Raw genomic sequence first — 19,493 nt, forward strand, 5'->3', positions numbered from 1 at the left:
TGTATGAGTTTTTAAAAAGTCCATTTTGTGTATTATATTTTGGATTAGTTCAGGAAATTACTCTTGAAAACAAAGTATTGTGATTTATATTGGCTTTATTGTAAAGGAGAATTTCAATATAGTTTATCAGCAGAATCAATTTTTTTAATATAAACTAGTGGTTCCAGCCTGGGTCCATGATAGCAGTAATGGAAGTCCATAACCTATTTTCAGTGTTTCAAAAAGACCAACAGAAATTTAGATTTAGCTCTAATAATATTGCACAGATGAATGAAACTGTCAAACATTTTTACCCTGATCTAAAGTTATTTTAGCTAAGTATACTAACATTGTTTATTTTTCGCTGGTTAGAATCATTAATTGACAGTTGTACGTGTCTCTGGGAAAATGAATTTTAATCTTAGTTTTCCTGTAAAGCATTATAAAATACAGGGTCCAAGTAAAGGTTAAAAAAAAATGGAATTATTCAGAGGTGAATTTGGGAACTACTTTTTCAAAAGTTTTTCTTCTCCTTACTATAGTCTGCTTTTAAAACAACTGTGACATGTCCCCTTTTTGGTGACAATTGCAAGTTCAGGTGTTAACTGTTGTTTGACTTGTGTCTCCAGAGATTGCCCTCAGTCCCAATAATCACGAAGTGCACATCTATAAGAAGAACGGGAGCCAGTGGGTGAAAGCTCATGAACTCAAGGAGCACAATGGACACATCACAGGTAAAGGAAGATAGCCATGAGCTTAGTGTGATATTTCCAAATCAGGCACTCTTCCTTTTAGATAAAGAGCCTAATAAACCCAGGTGGCCATAATTTTTTTTTTTTTTTTTTTTTTTTTTTGAGAAGGAGTATCACTCTTTCGCCCAGGCTGGAGTGCAATGGCGCAATCTCGGCTCACTGCAACCTCCACCTCCCGGGTTCAAGTAATTTTCCTGCCTCAGCTTCCTGAGTAGCTGGGATTACAGGCGCGCGCCACTATGCCTGGCTAATTTTTTTATTTTTAGTAGAGATAGGTTTCACCATGTTGGTCAAGCTGGTCTCGAACCCCTGACCTCGTGATCCGCCTGCCTCGGCCTCCCAATGTGCTGGGATTACAGGAGTGAGCTACCGCACCCGGCCCGTAATATTTAAAGTCATGCAGCACTTACTGAATTTCCTTAAAATTTTAGAGAAAATACTATAATGATCTCAGTTGTTAAGTGCTTCTTGTGGCCCCAGCTGGTACCCAGCACTCTACCGTTGCTATGGAAAGCACTGAACCTACCCTGAGGACTAAAGAGCTAAAATTAGGAGATGAGACGTGAAATTGAAAGCTAGATAACATGAAAATGTAGACAACACGAAAACGTGCGCCAAACTATTTCCAAGTGTCTTCCAAAAGTTTCCTTTGTGTTTTTAGGGTAAGGAAGACTTTCCAGAATATTGAAAAGAACAAAGTAATATAATAAACACCCATATCAGATAATCGCCACCAGAATTACCAACTTTTTCCCTGTGCCAGGAAGTAATTTCTTTTCCTGTATCAGGAAACTTAAGGAAAAAGGATGTAATAATAAGGAATATTATTCTTGATGATGGTAAAGTCACCTCTCACCAGCAGTCCTATTCCTCTCCCCCGGAAGGCAGACTATAATTTGCTATGACACCATTCCAGTCCTTTTTTAATACATTTACATACATACATATTCATAAACAAGCTTAGGCCAAGCACAGTGGCTTACACGTGTAATCCCAGCACTTTGGGAGGCTGAGGCGGGAGGATCGCTTGAACCCAGGAATCCAAGACTAGCCTGGGCAACAAAATGAGACCCCCCATTAGCACGGTGTGGTGGCATGCACCTGTGGTCCCAGCTACTTGTGAGGCTGAAGTGGGAGGACCACTTGAGACAAGATCAAGGCTGCAGTGAGCTGTGATCACACCACTGCACTCCAGCCTGGGTGACACAGCAAGACCCTCATCTCAAAAAAAAGAAAAAAGAGAAAACAATCTTTAGGACTATTGACTAGTATTTTTTTGAAGCTACATAAATGGCATGATACTATGCATCTCCGGCAGCCTGCTTTTGCATTCATGATTGTTTCTGAGATCCATCTATGTTGCTGTCTAGATCAAGTTTATTCCTTTTAACCACTCTTTAGCATTTTATACCTCATTTATTTACTCCTTCCTCCACTGAAGAACATTTAGGTTGTTTCAATTTTTCCATATTACATGAAAGTGCTGAATAGGCATCCCTTGATTTCTGTACGTATGTGTGAATGTTTGTAGATGGTAGATGTGTTAATACCACAGGGTATGCATATCTGCAGTGTTGCCAGGCCTCATCAGATTGCCATCATTCCCACCTGTCCTGTATGAGAGTGCTCGTTTTCCCACACCCCGCCACATACTTGAGATGGGAAGACTGAAGAATGCATGAAAGGTTCATCCATTGCTTCTGTAAGTTGTATTTTCCTGATTCATGGAAAAGTTGAGATACTTTCAGACGTGTATTAGCCATGAGAGTTTTTCTTCCTTGTGACTGTCCTGTTCATAAATCCTGATCATTTTTTCATTGAGTTTTTGTCTTTTTTCTGTTTTTGTTTGTTTGTTTGTTTTGAGATGGAGTGTCATTCTGTCGTCTAGGCTGGAATGGAGTGGTACAGTCTTGGCTGACTGCAGCCTCTGCCTTCCAGGTTCAAGCAATTCTCCCGCCTCAGCCTCCCGAGTTGCTGGGATTACAGGTGCCTGCCACAATGCCCAGCTAATTTTTGTATTTTTAGTAGATGTGGGATTTCACCACATTGGACAGGCTGGTCTCGAGCTCCTGACATCAAGTGATCTGCCTGCCTTGGCCTCCCAAAGTGTTGGGATTACAGGTGTGACCCTTTTTTTTCTTTTAGACAGGGTCTTGCTCTGTTGCCCAGTCACCCAGGCTAGAAGGATCATGGCTCACTACAGCCTCAACCTCTTGGGCTCAAGTGATCCTCCCATCTCAGCCTCCCCAGGAGCTGGTACTAAAGGTGTGCGCCAGCACACCCGGCTAATTTTTTTGTAAAGATAGATTTCACCATGTCGCCCAGGCTGATTTTTTATTCTTTTAGTTGGACTCTGCAATTTTACCTCTAATCACCTAAAATACTGATAAGCTTAGAGATATCCTTACCCAAATGAGAGAACTTAGCATGTTTTGCTATTCTACATCCTTTACAGAAGTTGTCCTGCATTCTTCAGCAATAACTCATGACCACCCTTGCTTTGACCAGTGATTTGTAAATAATGCTCTTGAGCACCAGTAGCTGAGTATATTTCCAAAGCAGCACCAAAGACAGCGTTTCTATTTTTGTTGCTGTTCCTTTCCCACAACCTTATTTCTATTAGGTTTGGCCTATTTTCTTAAGTTCCTTTGCCAATGGCCTCATAGCCTAAGAATAAGAATACTCATATTTTAAATTGGAATTTTAGGCCGGGTGCGGTGGCTCACACCTGTAATCCCAACACTTTAGGAGGCTGAGGTGGGTGGATCACCTGAGGTCGGGAGTTTGAGACCAACCTGGCCAACATGGTGAAACCCTGTCTCTACTAAAAATACAAAAATTAGCCAGGCGTGGTGGCAAGCACCTGTAATCCCAGCTACTCGGGAGGCTGAGACATGAGAATCGCTTGAACCCGGGAGGCAGAGGTTGCAGTGAGCTGAGATGGCGCCACTGCACTCCAGCCTGGGGTATACAGCAAGACTCTGTCTCCAAAAAAATAAAAAATTAGGCTGGGTGCAGTGGCTCAAGCCTGTAATCCCAACCCTTTGGGAGGCTGAGGCGGGCTGATCACCTGAGGTCGGGAGTTTGAGACCAGCGTGACCAACATGGAGAAACCCCATTTCTACTAAAAATACACAAAATTAGCTGGGTGTGGTGGCACATGCCTGTAATCCCAGCTACTCAGGAGGCTGAGGCAGGAGAATTGCTTGAACCTGGGAGGCGGAGATTACGGTGAGCCGAGATTGTGCCATTGCACGCCAGCCTGGACAATAAGAGCAAAACTCTGTCTCAAAAAAAAAAAAAATTAATTGGAATTTTAGAATTTAAAAGGAAATACTTGTAAATGAGAAAAGGCAAAGATGAAAGACCAAAGAAATCACCAAAAATGTGAAATATTTAGTTATGTGTTTTTTTCCCTCTACTTCTCTTTTGGGGTCCTTTGAACTTGGGCCTGTTTTCTGTCTAGCTGCTCACATGGCATTTTTTAGATCTGAAATAACTTGTTGGAAAAATCTAAATATAACTCTGGGGCAGGAGATCAAGGATCAGACATATTTTCTCAGAAAGATAGTAATTTTAGGGGAAAAAAATATTTTCTGAAGCATTCTAGAAGAAAAAACTAGTCCATACTACAAAGAAAAGAAGTGTGGCAAACATCAGGGATATCAGAGTTCTGAGGTTTTATTCTTTTGTATTAAATATTTTTAAGAAACATGTTTTGTTACCATGGAAAATTTTAAACAGATTTTTTAAAAAGTGGAATAGTATAATGAGCCTTTTATACCCATCACCTGCATTCCACGATTATCAAGTAACAGCCAATCTTATTCTTCTCAATTCACTTTCTCCTTTCCTGTACTAATTTGAAGCACATCCCAGACATTATATTGTTTCATATTTCAGTTTGCATCTCTAAAAGATAATGATTTTTCTTTTTAATAATAATAAATATTGATCAGGCTTACACCTGTAATCCCAGTGCTTTGGGAGGCTGAGGCAGGCAGATCACTTGAGCCCTGGAGTTCAAGACCAGCCTGGGCAACATGGTGAAACCCCATCTCTACAAAAAATTAGCCAGGCATGGTGGCTTGCACCTGTAGTCCCAGCTACTCAGGAGGCTGAGGTAGGAGGATTTCATGAGCCTGGAAGGTTGAGGCTGCAGTGAGCTATGATCACACCACTGCACTCCAGTCTGGGTGATAAAGTGAGACCCTGTCTCAAAAAAAAAAAATCTAATAAAGAGGACAGCAAGCAAAATTATCTTGTAATGAATAAATAAAATAAACATCACTTAGAACACAGCCTCATATTTTCTTCCCTTCAGTGGTACAAAAAATTGAGCTGACATTTCATGTGGGTAAATGAATGAATAAACTAAACTCTTCATACTACTTTTTTTTTTTTTTTTTTTTTTTGAGACAGTCTCGCTGTGTCACCCAGGCTGGAGTGTAGTGGTGCGATCTCGGCTCACTGTAAGCTCCGCCTCCCGGGTTCACACCATTCTCCTGCCTCAGCCTCCTAAGTAGCTGGGACTACACGCGCCTGTCACCACGCCCGGCTAATTTTTTCCATTTTTAATAGGGACAGGGTTTCACCGTGTTAGCCAGGATAGTCTCGATCTCCTAACCTCGTGATCCGCCTGCCTCGGCCTCCCAAAGAGCCACCGCGCCCGGCCTAACTCTTCAGTCACTATGACTTATGGGTAATTGAGGCTCAGAGGTATATTTGTCTTTTTTCCATATAAATGTCAAGAATGCTAATTATTAATTTTTAAAGAGAGATCTGTAATAAATATTTATTAGTAATATTTCTGTACTTTTTAATGTGAAATTATATTTATAGAAAATACCTCATCAAGGCCAGGCACTGTGGCTCATGCCTGTAATCCCAGCACTTTGGAGGCTGAGGCAGGCAGATTGCCTGAAGTCAGGAGTTCGAGACCAGCCTGGTCAACATGGTGAAACCCCGTCTCTACTAAAAATACAAAAATTAGCCGGGCATGGTGGCATCCGCCTGTAATCCCAGCTACTCGGGAGGCTGAGGCAGGAGAATCGCTTGAACCTGGGAGGCGGAGGTTGCAGTGAGCTGAGATCGTGCCATTGTACTCCACCCTGGGCTGCAAGAGTGAAACTCCATCTCAAAAAAAAAAAAAGAAAGAAAAGAAAAGAAAATACCTCATCAATAAGTGTTAAATGAGTCATGGTGAATTTTGCTCTTGGTATATAAGAAACTGACCTTGAGTCTTGGTATACGAGAAACTGACCTTGACTTTGGGATTCTTCACAGAGGTACCAGATAAGTAAAGTCTCATCAAATAAGAAAAATAAACCTTACATTCAGATACATATTTAGGTATCTTCCTGGTTTAGATGCAAAGAAACAAGGATTCTTTCACAGGACCTGCATCATGTAGAAAAGGTTTTCAGTATGGTTCAACTGGCAGTGACTTTCAGAAGAATATATGATGAATCACAATATATAGTTCCCCTTCTTTACACTAAAGATTATTTTTATTTACCCTGTATGCTGTTTTAGTTGAATGCCATGTAGCAGACTGTTGGTTAATATCATAGAATGAGGTGTGTTAATGAATACAGTTATTTTCACACACACAAAAATCTAATAAAGAGGAAAGAAAGAAGTAATGAATCTTCAGATCTTTAGAAGTCTTAGAAATGTGTGAATGGGTGGAAAGAAGGCCCCGTTTAGTTTTGTAAAGTCTGTAATTATAAAACAGCTCTTCTACATGACCTCATAGACAATCCCGAGTCCCAGACGCTTTGCAGAGAAGCATCCTTGCCTTTCCTTAAGGCGGTGATCAGGACATAGATAGTGGGAAGGATGTGCCTGGGAGGAAGGTCCCAAGACCACGTCTCATCCTGGCATGCCAGTGCCACCCACCTGCCTGTGCCGCAGTTGTTTGTCATTGACTGGGCAAAGCAGATGACCCACGTCTCACTTGCAGGTATTGACTGGGCTCCCAAGAGCGACCGCATTGTCACTTGTGGGGCAGACCGCAATGCCTATGTCTGGAGTCAGAAAGATGGTGTTTGGAAGCCAACCCTGGTGATCCTGAGAATTAATCGCGCAGCTACTTTTGTGAAGTGGTCCCCCCTAGAGAACAAATTTGCTGTGGGAAGTGGAGCACGACTCATTTCTGTTTGTTACTTTGAGTCTGAAAATGACTGGTGAGTGACATCTGAATTTTTTCTATCCCTCTCTATAGAATTTACATTTGCACTGCTGTGTGAGGGCTCACCATAACTCCAGTTTTTCTCATCCGGAGTTGTGTGGTTTTTTCTCTGAAATTCTCGATTCTGTCTGAGCATTTTCCCTTCTCATGTACGTGTTAAGTTAAATCGCACGTTTTTTATATTAACATAGAGCTATTGTGTCCATGTTCTGATTGCCTAACTTGTTTCTTCTGCAAGATGCTACTACTGTTCTCACTCTATACTGCGCAAATTGCTGTTTTCTTATTCTCATTTACAAATAATAACATTGAAAGAGTCTCCATTCCCTGAGGAATATTTTTTTCTTTTTTTTTCCACAGGATATCTATGTAGGATTCCTACAGATAACAATGTTCTTTTTTTTTTTTTTTTTTTTTTTTTGAGACAGAGTCTTACTCTGTTGCCCAGGCTGGATGGAGCGCAGTGGCACGATCATGGCTCACTGCAATGTCCGCCCCCTGGTTCAAGCAATTCTCCTGCCTCAGCCTCCTGAGTAGCTGGGATTACAGTCACCTGCCATCGTGCCCGGCTAATTTTTGTAGTTTTAGTAGAGACAAGGTTTCACCATCTTGGCCAGGCTGGTCATGAACTCCTGACCTCATGATCCACCGCCTCGGCCTCCCAAAGTGCTGGGATTACAGGTGTGAGCCACCACGCCTGGTCAATGTTCCTTCTTTAAAGCTTATTTGCCAACCAAATCTGTGTCTTGGTGTAATATTTTACTTGTTTAAACTGTTGAAGTCAAAACTCACCAGAATCTTAGAAGTCTAATCAGCTATTGCACATTTTTAAAATTACTTCTTGCTGACCCAGTCAAAACACAGGTTTATTTTATGGCCAAAACTTATTTTAACTACTACTTCCTGTTTGTTTTGATAAGGAAACAATTATTCTCCAGCCTGGCCAAGATGGTGAAACCCCATCTCTACTAAAAATACAAAAATTAGCCAGGCACAGTGGCAGGTACCTGTAATCCCACCTACTTGGGAGGAAGCAGGAGAATCACTTGAACTCGGGGGGCGGAGGTTGCAGTGAGCCAAGATCGTGCCACTGCACTCCAGCCTGGGCGGCAAAGTGAAACTCCATCTCAAAAAAAAAAAAATTATTTTTCTATCTGGCATGTGTTCAGCATGACTGGTAAATATCCTTCAACGTAAAGTTGTCATTTAGTACTAAACTGGCAGTGTTTGTGTTTCTACTAAAAATAGCAGAGTACACATGACTCTTTGTAGCTGTTTTGTTATTTGTATTCTGCTGAAATTGAAAGAAGGGGATTATCATGTTACCTTTGTAATTTAGTAAAACTTCAGAAATTTTATTCTTCAAAAAGAGATTGGGAATTTGCGGTAAAATTGAGTTATGGGCCGGGTACAGTGGCTCATGCCTGTAACCCCAGCACTTTGGGAGGCCGAGGCAGGTGGATCACCTGAGGTCAGGAGTTCGAGACCAGCCTGACCAACACGGATAAACCCTGTCTCTACTAAAAATACAAAAAAATTAACAGGGTGTGGTGGCGCATGCCTGTAATCCCAGCTACCTGGGAGGCTGAGGCAGGAGAATCTCTTGAACCCAGTAGGCAGAGGTTGCGGTGAGCCGAGATCACGCCATTGCACTCCAGCCTGGGCATCAAGAGTGAAACTCCGTCTCAAAAAAAAAAAAAAAAAAATGAGTTACGAATTTGAAACATACATTTTTCTTTCAAATGTGAAATCAAGGCTAACAAAATGTTACCTGCTAGAAACTATTTGGAAGTTTCATTGTAATGAGATAGGAAACTAACTTCATTAATATTCTCTCAAGGCTAAACTTTATGTCAGCTGGTACTCCTTGCAATCTTACAAATTTCTACAGGAAACTTTTCTTCCAAGTTAAGCTTCAACCTCAGTAATTGTTTACATTTTTATTCGTTGAGAATTAGTGTCAAGTATAGGTAAATTGGACTTTATTATGGTACAAGGTATTGTCTTTGAACAAGCTGTATGTTTAGGGCAGTTTCTCAGCTGTAGAACAATTATTTCATATTTCATAGGAGTACTTTAAAACAACTTCTCAGAAGTTTATAATTCAGCCATATGAACTAATTATTTTGCTTGCCATCTTTTCCTTAATTAAAAAAATTACATTATAAAGGCCAGGCACGGTAGCTCACGCCTGCAATCCCAGCACTTTGCGAGGCCAAGGCAGGCGGATCACAAAGTCAAGAGTTCGAAACCATCCTGGCCAACATGGAGAAACCCCATCTCTACTAAAAATACAAAATATTAGCCAGGTGTGGTGGTGCATGCCTATAATCCCAGCTACTTGGGGGTCTGAGGCAGGAGAATCGCTTGAACCAGGGAGGTAGAGGTTGCAGTGAGCCGAGACCATGCCACTGCACTCCAGCCTGGGCAACAGAGCAAGACTCTGTCTCAAAAAATATATATACATTATGAAACAATTCAAAATACTGTCTTTTTCTCCTTTTTTAGAGACTTTGTAGGGGATTTTGGTTTTTTATTTTATTTATTTATTTTTTTTTTTGAGACAGGGTTTCTCTCTGTCACCCAGTCTGGAGTACAGTGGTACAAACACGGCTCACTGCAGTCTCCAACTCCTGGGATCCAGCAGTCTTGCCACTTCAGCCTCCCAAGTAGTTGGGACTACAGGTTTGCACCACCACACCTGGCTAATTTTTTGATTACTTGTGGAGACAGGTTCTCACTTTTCTTGCCCAGGCTGATCTCAAATTCCTGTACTCAAGCAGTCCTTCTGCTTTGGTCTCCCAAAGTGCTGGGAGTATAGTTGCAAGCCTCTGCACCTGGCTGTCTTTTTCAGAATGAACTTCTTCAGACAGGATACTAAGAAAGTGATTCTGTAGCCAGGCGTGGTGGCTCATGCCTGTAATCCTAGCACTTTGGGAGGCTAAGGCAGGCAGATCACCTAAGACCAGGAGTTTGAGACCAGCCTGGCCAACACGGTGAAAGCTTATCTCCTCTAAAATTACAAAAATTAGCCGGGCGTGGTGGCGTGAGCCTATAATCCCAGCTATCGGGAGGCTGAGGCACAAGAATTGCTTGAACACAGGAGGCGGAGGTTGCAGTGAGCTAAGATCTTGCCACTGCACTCTAGCCTGGGCGACAGAGTAAGACTGTGTCTCAAAAAAATAAAAAATAAATAAATAAATAAAAGAAAGTGATTCTTGCTTGACCCCGGGAGGTGGAGGTTGCGGTGAGCTGAGATCGCACCATTGCACTCCAGCCTGGACAACAAGAGCGAAACTCCATCTCAAAAAAAAAAAAAAAAGAAAGAAAGTGATTCTATAGAAAGGTAATTTAGCATTGAAGGAAAGGCATTGGCTCAATATTTAGTCTCCCAACTGTTGAGCAACCAGACGTGATTGGTTTTTAAACAGCAGTTTGGGGGCAGAAATGAATTAGTTAAGCCAAAATACTGACTGGTCCTAGACATAAATCATCTTTTTTGGATGGTGCTAGCGAATTAGAGGCTAATCCCCAACATGAGGTTCTTCTAATTTCTTGGTTGTGATTTTTCAGTGAAAGAAATTAAAAAGAATTTGCAGATTCGTGGAGACTTGGGAAGGATATTAAGCTGTCTTACAACCCCAAATTCACCAAAAATTCAGCAAATCACTGAATATTCATAATAAAAATTGAAGTATTTTCAAACTTCAGTTTTTATCTCAGAGGTTAACGTCATATGTAATCCGAAATCTCACGAAAATGTAACTGAGTTAATCAATATCTATGCTTACTAATGAGGACTGCTGAAAACCAGCTGTTGTGCTGAGAAAATCAGGGCCAGGAGTGAAGAAGGGCCTGTTCATGGTTCTTTTCCTTTCTGTCCTTTAGCAATGCACCTTGTCAGCTGGGCGTAGTGGCTCATGCCTGTAATCCCAGCACTTTGGGAGGCTGAGGCCGGTAGATCACTTGAGCCCCAGAGTTTGAGACCAGCCTGGGCAACATGGAGAAATCTCATCTCTACAAAAAATACAAAAATTAGCCAGTCTCAGATCATAACCTGGTCTCAAAAAACCTTGTCTCTGGCAGAAGGCCTGGTGACCGACAGAAGAACGTCGAATGCTCTGTTACTTTTCTATAGAATCTTTTTTTATAGAAACCTATCTGAAAAAGTCTATTCTGAAAAAAAAATATTCTGAATTGTTTTATAATTTTTTTTTAAATTAAGGAAAAGTGTGGCATACTAAGGTATTTTCACCTGACATACATTTGTAGGTCATTTGGGGATGCTGGTTGAGTGGATAAACTGAAACAGTTTTCCCCTCTCATAGGTGGGTGAGCAAGCACATTAAAAAGCCGATTCGCTCCACAGTCCTCAGCTTGGATTGGCATCCCAACAACGTTTTGCTGGCAGCAGGATCATGTGACTTCAAATGCAGGTGGGAACCAGTGAGAACTGATAAACTTGAGCCGTGCATTCTTCATCCTTCAACAAATAATTTTAGGTTCTCTTTCTTTGTTTTTTGTTTTGTTGTGGTTGTTGTTGTTTTGAGACAGGGTCTCACTCTCACCCAGGCTGGAGTGCAGTGGCACCATCATAGCTCACTGCAGCCTCCAATTCCTGGGCTCAAGCGATCCTCCAGCCTCAGCCTCCAGAGTAGTTGGGACTACAGGCATATGCCACCACACCTGGCTAATTTTTTAAAAATTGTCTTTATTCTTTGTAGAGACGGGGTCTTGCTACATTGCCCAGGTTGGTCTTGAACTCCTGGCCTCAAGTGATCCTCCCTCCTTGGCCTCCTGAAGTGCTGGGATTACAGGCATGAGCCAGTGTGCCTGGCCTGTAAGTTTCCTTTTCTTTGCAAGGTACTGCGCTAGGCACTGTGAAGGACTCAAAAATGAGGCCTGGTGCTGTGGCTCACACCTGTAATCCCAGCACTTTGGGAGGCTGAGGTGGGCGGATCACCTGAGGTCGGAAGTTCAAGACCAACTTGGCCAACATGGTGAAACCCCGTGTCTACTAAAAATACAAAAGAGGCCGGGCGCAGTAGCTCACGCCTGTAATCCCAGCACTTTGGGAGGCTGAGGTGGGCGGATCACAAGGTCAGGAGATCGAGACCATCCTGGCTAACACAGTGAAACCCCGTCTCTACTAAAAAATACAAAAAATTAGCCGGGCATGGTGGCGGGTGCCTGTAGTCCCAGCTACTCGGGAGGCTGAGGCAGGAGAATGGTGTGAACTCGGGAGGCGGAGCTTGCAGTGGGCCGAGATTGCACCACTGCACTCCAGCCTGGGCGACAGAGCGAGACTGTCTCAAAATAAATAAATAAATAAAAGTTAGCCTGGTGTGGTCACAAATGCCTGTAATCCCAGCTACTTGGGAGGCTAGGGCATGAGAATCATTTGAACCGGGGAGGTGGAGGTTGCAGTGAGCTGAAATCACACCACTGCACTCCAGCCTGGGCGACAGAGTAAGACTCCATCTCAAAAAACAAACAAAAACAAAACAAAAAAATGGAAGCAGTTTGTGATCCAGAAAAGGAGCTCAAGCATGGTGATTAAAAGAACAAGTTCATAAGTCACTGAGGTAAAAAGAAATCCACTTGGAAGTGGGGTAGGAGGGAGAGGCAAGGGTGGGGCCAGCGAAGATTTCCTTAAGTGTAAGAATATCTATGGTTTAGAGGGGAGGATTAGCATGTACTCTCTCTGTCTCTGTCTCTTTCTTACCATCTCTTTCTGTGTCTCCCTTTCTCCCTGTCTTTCTTGACAACAGTATTTTTCTCATTTCATATTCCAGGCAGCAGTCTCTGCAAATTCCAAAGTGAAACAATTAATAAAACATAGCTAAACAGTGCGCTGCTAAGCTGTTATTGTGCTGTTCTTTCAGTTAAAGCTTTTTATTTTGTCATTAGCTTGAAGCTAGAAGAAATGCAGCCACTTTGCTAAGAACTTTAAGGATCATACCATGGAATTCCATGTAATTGCTTTTTAAAGTTGTTCTTTCTCAAGAATATGCTTTTTTCCCTTTAGCTGAAAGGAAAGCAAAGCAAATAAATGTTGCTTTGTGTTGACTATATGGTAGGTTGGGAGATGAGGTGCACTTTTTTTTTTTTGAGACAAGGTCTTGCTCTGTCACCCAGGCTGGAGTGTGGTGGTGCGATCATAGCTCCCTGCAGCTTCAACCTCCCGGACTCAAGCAATCCTCCCACCTCAGTCTCCTGAGTAGCTGGGACCACAGGCATGAGCCACCATGCCTGGCTGATTTTGTTTATTTTTTGTAGAGATGGGGTCTCACTATGTTGCCCAGGCTGGTCTCAAACTCCTGGGCTCAAAGAATCCTTCTGCCTTGGCCTCCCAAAGTGCTGGGCTTACAGGGATGGGCCACTACACTCAGCTGGGATACACTTTCTTCAGTAACTGTGGAGAATTCCCAGAAAACCAGGCTAGTGGTTTATATCCAGGAATACTCAAAGCTTAAAAAAAAAAGAGAGAGAGATGTGTTTGAGTTTGGCGGAGAGGATGGAGGTCATGGGAGTGTCAAGGCACTTTATATTCTGGACCTGTGTTACTTGTGATTTCTTAACCAGAGTCATTGGAAAATAGAACTAGGTGGCACTAACCCACACCACCTGGATTCTTTGATGGTTGTGAAAATAGGTTGCAGTTATTTTGTTAATATTAATTTCCCCTAGTTTCTCTGTCACAAAAGCTGGAGTGCAGTGGTGTGATCTTGGCTCACTGCAACCTCTGCCTCCCAGGTTCAAATGATTCTCATGCCTCAGCCTCCCAAGCAGCTGGGATTGCAGGCGTACACCACCATGCCTGGCTAATTTTTTTTTTGTATTTTAGTAGAGACAGGGTTTCACCATATTGGCCAGGCTGGTCTCGAACTCCTGGCCTCGAGCTATCCACCTGCCTCGGCCTCCCAAAGTGCTGGGGTTACAGGCATGAGCCACTGCGCCTGGCCCAGTCCTGTGGGTATGGGTCTGTCCCATTTGTGTTCCTGAGTTGGTGGCTGAGAGCCACTGGTTCTTTCTTGGCCTTCTAAGACTAAAGCAGCCGCTGTCATGATGCAGATTTAAAGCACAGTGTTTCTACTGTCTCGTCATATAACCTCACGTAACTCACAGTCCTCTGCCAGGCATCTTCCAGAGCCTCTGTACTGCCATTGTCATTTGGGGTGGTAGGGGGGATACCTCGGTTCTTTTAGGGAGCCTTTAGGTTCAGCAGTTTTTTGGAGAGAAGAAGGTGTACAAAGTAGAAATCACATTGGAGGGCGAAAGGGCCCTAAAGGGTAGATTTCCAGCCGTTCCCCTTTGCCCTTAACTCTGGGCCAGAACATCCTCAAACACAGCTGTGTGGAATTAGATAAAAGAGTGAGTTAGTGGAAACGGGCGACACCACCTATAAAGGACCCACCTCCATCTTAAGCTATTCCTGCCACAGAGACTGGACAGTGGGCCTGAGGGTCCAGGGAGCCTGCCCACCCCTTGTCACTGGCCTCCCTTGGCTTTCTCTTGGGGTATGTCTTTAAAAGGGTCAACACCATTAGTTTGTTGCAGGCTGGCAAATAGTTTCTGCTCTCCCACCGTTGACTGTGCAGGCTTCCTGGAGTACTGTGTTGAGAGTGATGGTAAGGTAGACAGGAAAGAATGCTGTGGCCATTTAGCAAGGTCTCATGTGGGCAAGGGAGGGATGGGACAGCAAGATCTCCGCAGAATGTGCAGTCCATGAGGACAGGTCTTTTGTGATCACTACTTCAGAACCTGGCACCCACAGCCTGACACACAGTAGGTGCTTTGATAGTATCTAGAGTATGGATTAGCTAGGCGCAGTGGCACACATCTGTAATCCCAGCACTTTGGGAGGCTGAGGCAGGAGTATTACCTGATCCCAGGAGTTCGAGACCAGCCTGGGCAACACAGCAAGACCCCATCTCTACAAAAAATTTTAAAATATTAGCTGGGCATAATACGAACTTGTAGTCCCAGCTACTCGAGAGGCTGAGGCAGGAGGATCACTTGAGCCCAGAAGTTGGCTGCAGTGAGCTTTGATCACACCACTACACTCCATCCCGGGCAACAGAGCCAGACCCCCGTCTCTTAAAAAAAAAAAAAAAGTTGGGGGGGGATCAGGTGTGGTGGCTCATGCCTGTAATCCCAGCACTTTGGGAGGCCAAGGCAGGTGGATCACCTGAGGTCAGGAGTTCAAGACCAGCCTGGTCAACATGGTGAAACCCCATCTCTACTAAAAATACAAAATTAGCCAGGCATGGTGGCACATGCCTGTAATCCCAGCTACTTGGGAGGCTGAGGCAGGAGAATCTCTTGAACCCAGGAGGCGGAGGTTGTGGTGAGCCAGGATCATGCCATTGCACTCCAGCCTGGGCAACAAGAGCAAGACTCTGTCCCCCCAAAATATATATATATACTAGAATATGGATTTGCCAAACTTGTGTTGGCCTGTAGATAGCTCTAACAATAATTCTGTTACTTGAGAGGTTTGAATATCTGGACTTACCTATCATGATTTATTATTTTAGTTTAGTTTATGTTATGTTATGTTATGTTATGTTATGTTATGTTATGTTATGTTATTTTAGAGACGGTGTCTCGCTCTGTTGCCCAGCTTGGGGTGCAGTGGCGCAATCTCGGCTCACTGCAAGCTGTGCCTCCTGGGTTCACGCCATTCTCTTGCCTCAGCCTCCCGAGTAGCTGGGACTACAGGCGCCTGCCACCACACCCGGCTAATTTTTTGTATTTTTCGTAGAGATGGGGTTTCACCGTATTAGCCAGGATGGTCTCGATCTCCTGACCTCATGATCCTCCCGCCTTGGCCTCCCAAAGTGCTGGGATTACAGGCATGAGCCACCGCACCCAGCCTTATTTATTTATTTATTTATTTATTTATTTATTTATTTATTTATTGAGAAGGAGTTTCTCTCTTGTTGCCCAGGCTGGAGTGCGGTGGCGTGATCTCGGCTCACTGCAACCTCCACCTCCTGGGTTTACGCGATTCTCCTGACTCAGCCTCCTGAGTAGTTGGGATTACAGGCATGCGCCACCACGCTTGGCTAATTTTGTGTATTTTTAGTAGAGACGGGGTTTCTCCATGTTGGTCAGGCTGGTCTCGAACTCCCGACCTCAGGTGATCCACCCACCTAGGCCTCCCAAAGTGCTAGGATTACAGGCTTGAGCCACCGTGCCCAGCTCATGTTTTATTTTTTTTTAATGAGTCAACCTCTTTGCATTCTGAGATTCCTTGTGGCAGCTGCCTATGGCCTGTTTCTATATACATATATTTTCATTTGCTTTTTCCTTTTCTCTCTGCCCTTTAAACAGAGTGTTTTCTGCCTACATTAAAGAAGTGGATGAAAAGCCAGCCAGCACGCCCTGGGGCAGCAAGATGCCTTTTGGGCAGCTGATGTCAGAGTTTGGTGGCAGTGGCACTGGTGGCTGGGTCCACGGGGTGAGCTTCTCTGCCAGTGGGAGCCGCCTGGCCTGGGTCAGCCACGACAGCACCGTGTCTGTTGCTGATGCCTCAAAAAGTGTGCAGTGAGTATTTGCCTTTCATTTGGAAGGTGGGGAACAAGGGGTGGGATCTCTCACCAGCTGAACCAGGACTGCCCTTCCTGGGGTGTTAGCACAGGGCACAAACATAAAAACCTTAATCAGGCCAGGCGTGGTGGCTGACGCCTGTAATCCCAGCACTTTGGAAGGCCGAGGTGGGTGGATCACAAGGTCAGCAGTTCAAGACCAGCCTGGCCAAGATGGTGAAACCCTGTCTCTACTAAAAATAAAAAAAATTAGCCTGGTGTGGTGGTAGGCACCTGTACTCCCAGCTACTCGGAAGGCTGAGGCAGAGAATTGCTTGAACCTGGGAGGCAGAGGTTGTAGTGAGCCAAGATCATGCCACTGTACTCCAGCCTGGGCGACAGAGTAAGACTCCGTCTCAAAAAAATAAAAACAAAAACAAAAACAAAAACAAAAACAAAAACAAAAAAAAACACCTCTATGAAAACTGCAGGCAGGCAGGCCTCAGTGGCTCACGCCTATAATCCTAGCACTTTGAGAGGCTGTGGGCAGATCACCTGAGGTCAAGAGTTCAAGACCAGCCTGGCCAACATGGTGAAACCCCGTCTCTACTAAAAACACAAAAATTAGCCTTGCTGGGCACAGTGGCTCACACCTGTAATCCCAGTACTTTGGTAGGCCATGGGTGGATCACCTGAGGTCAGGAGTTCAAGGCCAGCCTGGCCAACATGGTGAAACCCTGTCTCTACTAAAAATACAAAAATTAGCCGCAGTGGCTCACACCTGTAATCCCAGCACTTTGGGAGGCTGAGGCGGGCGGATCACCTCAGGTAAGGAGTTCGAGACCAGCATGGCCAACATGGAGAAACCCCGCCTCTACTAAAAGTATAAAAATTAGCCAGGTGTGGTGGCATGCACCTGTAATCCCAGCTACTCAGGAGGCTGAGGCAGGAGAATTGCTTGAACCCAGCAGGCGGAGGTTGCAATGAGCCAAGATCGCACCACTGCACTCCAGCCTGGGCAACAAGAGCAAAACTATGTCTCAAAAAAAAAAACTGCAAGTCAGCTTTTACCATGACAGGCACAGACACAAATTCTCTGCTTGGAAAATTTTAAAGACCTAGGTCTTCCAGAAATACTTCTTAATGGAAGTACTGATAATGATTCCTTTCAAGAACCCTCCTGGTTGGCTACTGATAAGGGTCACTTAAAAAGGGCCAGTTTAAGCTGGGCACAGTGGCTCACACCTATAATCCCAGCACTTTGGGAGGCCAAGGTGGGTGGATCACTTGAGGTCAGGAGTTCGAGAGCAGCCTGGCCAACATGGTGAAACCCTGTCTCTACAAAAATACAAAAATTAGCCCAGCATGGTGGCGAGTGCCTATAGTCCCAGCTACTCGGGAGGCTGAAGAAGGAGAATCACTTGAACCCAGGAGGTGAAGGTTGCAGTGAACCAAGATCATGCCATTGCACTCCAGCCTGGGCAACAGAGCAAGACTCCATCTCAAAAAAAAAAAGGCTAGTTTAGTCTGTTACTCTGAATTCCTTACAAAATGTAAGTGCCATTCACCGGCCTTAAATTAAATAGGAGATATATTCTTACTGGGGGAAGTCAGCGAATGATGACTTCATTAATTTGAGCCTTCCATTCAGTAAGGCTTAAAAAGCATTGATGCCACTTCTCTGCTGTGGCTGGAAGGACTCGAATTACGGTGGCTTCTTTGTGAGTGGCGTGTCTGTTCAGCCATAAAGTACTTGGCCAGACATCAGAGTTCATTTTGTTCAGTATATGTTGGAGGAAGAGAGAAGATTGGAATCCTTCTTCTTTTATAAATCTTTGTTCTTCCCTGGTGTTCCTTTTCCATTGATAGCTAAAGGGAACTCACCATTAAAGGTTTTGTGATGGACATGGCCACTTGGGTATCAAAAATCAATCACACTGGGTGACCTTTACTCCCTGTCAGGTCAGTAAGAGTCACCCAGTGTAAACAGCATGATATTTCAGACATGATATGTTTTTCCTAACAGGATTAAATGTGCATTTTTAGCTAGTTTTACATATTTTTTTAAAGATTATCCCCTCAGGCCAAGTGCAGTGGCTCACGCCTGTAATCCCAGCACTTTGGGAGGCCGAGGCGGGTGGATCACCTCAGGTAAGGAGTTCGAGACCAGCATGGCCAACATGGAGAAACCCCGCCTCTACTAAAAGTATAAAAATTAGCCAGGTGTGGTGGCATGCACCTGTAATCCCAGCTACTCAGGAGGCTGAGGCAGGAGAATTGCTTGAACCCAGCAGGCGGAGGTTGCAATGAGCCAAGATCGCACCACTGCACTCCAGCCTGGGCAACAAGAGGAAGACTCTATCTCAAAAAAAAAACAAAAGACTGGGCACAGTGGCTCACACCTGTAATCCCAGCACTTTGGGAGGCCGAGGCGGGCAGATCACAAGGTCAGGAGATCGAGACCATCCTGGCTAACACGGTGAAACCCTGTCTCTACAAAAAATACAAAAATTAGCCGGGCGTGGTGGCGGGCGCCTGTAGTCCCAGCTACTCGGGAGGCTGAGGCAGGAGAATGGCGTGAACCCGGGAGGCAAAGCTTGCAGTGAGCCGAGATTGCGCCACTGCACTCTAGGCTGGGCGACAGAGCGAGACTCCATCTCAAAAAAAAAAGAAAAAAAGAAAGATTGTCCCTTCCATTATAAAATGTAGTCTTTCAGAAGATTTCCCTACATAAACAGGCACTTATATATCTTTTCATTTTTAACAGAAATAAGATTATTTTATACATTTTTGTATACATTTGGTAATTTGCCTTTTAATACTTGATAATACTTTTGTATTTTGATGCCAGTGTTACTTGATTTTTATATGGTTTATTGTGACACAGTAAGTTCTTAGCATACGCTTATTACAAGTCCCTGTCTACCCTCGTACTGACTTCTTTCCCTTTTCCAGTCCTGCAAGTCAGATTACATGCTCCACCTTTCCACTCCTCCAACATAAATATCTCATGTAGTAAAAGTCAGGTATACCGCA

General features: G+C 44.0%; 1 protein-coding gene across 1 annotated transcript in view; it reads left to right on the forward strand.

The window, feature by feature from the left end:
- ARPC1A (actin related protein 2/3 complex subunit 1A) overlaps window positions 1–19,493 on the forward strand; it is a 40,170-nt gene that overhangs the window by 11,695 nt on the left and 8,982 nt on the right. Inside the window, exons 3-6 of the mRNA XM_003815720.5 lie at window positions 609–713; window positions 6,697–6,919; window positions 11,253–11,360; window positions 16,264–16,476. Of these exons, the coding sequence (XP_003815768.1) occupies window positions 609–713; window positions 6,697–6,919; window positions 11,253–11,360; window positions 16,264–16,476 (649 nt within the window). The remainder of the gene's footprint in view (window positions 1–608; window positions 714–6,696; window positions 6,920–11,252; window positions 11,361–16,263; window positions 16,477–19,493) is intronic.

This window comes from Pan paniscus, chromosome 6 (genome assembly GCF_029289425.2).
Source record: "Pan paniscus chromosome 6, NHGRI_mPanPan1-v2.0_pri, whole genome shotgun sequence".
Lineage (NCBI taxonomy): Eukaryota > Metazoa > Chordata > Mammalia > Primates > Hominidae > Pan > Pan paniscus.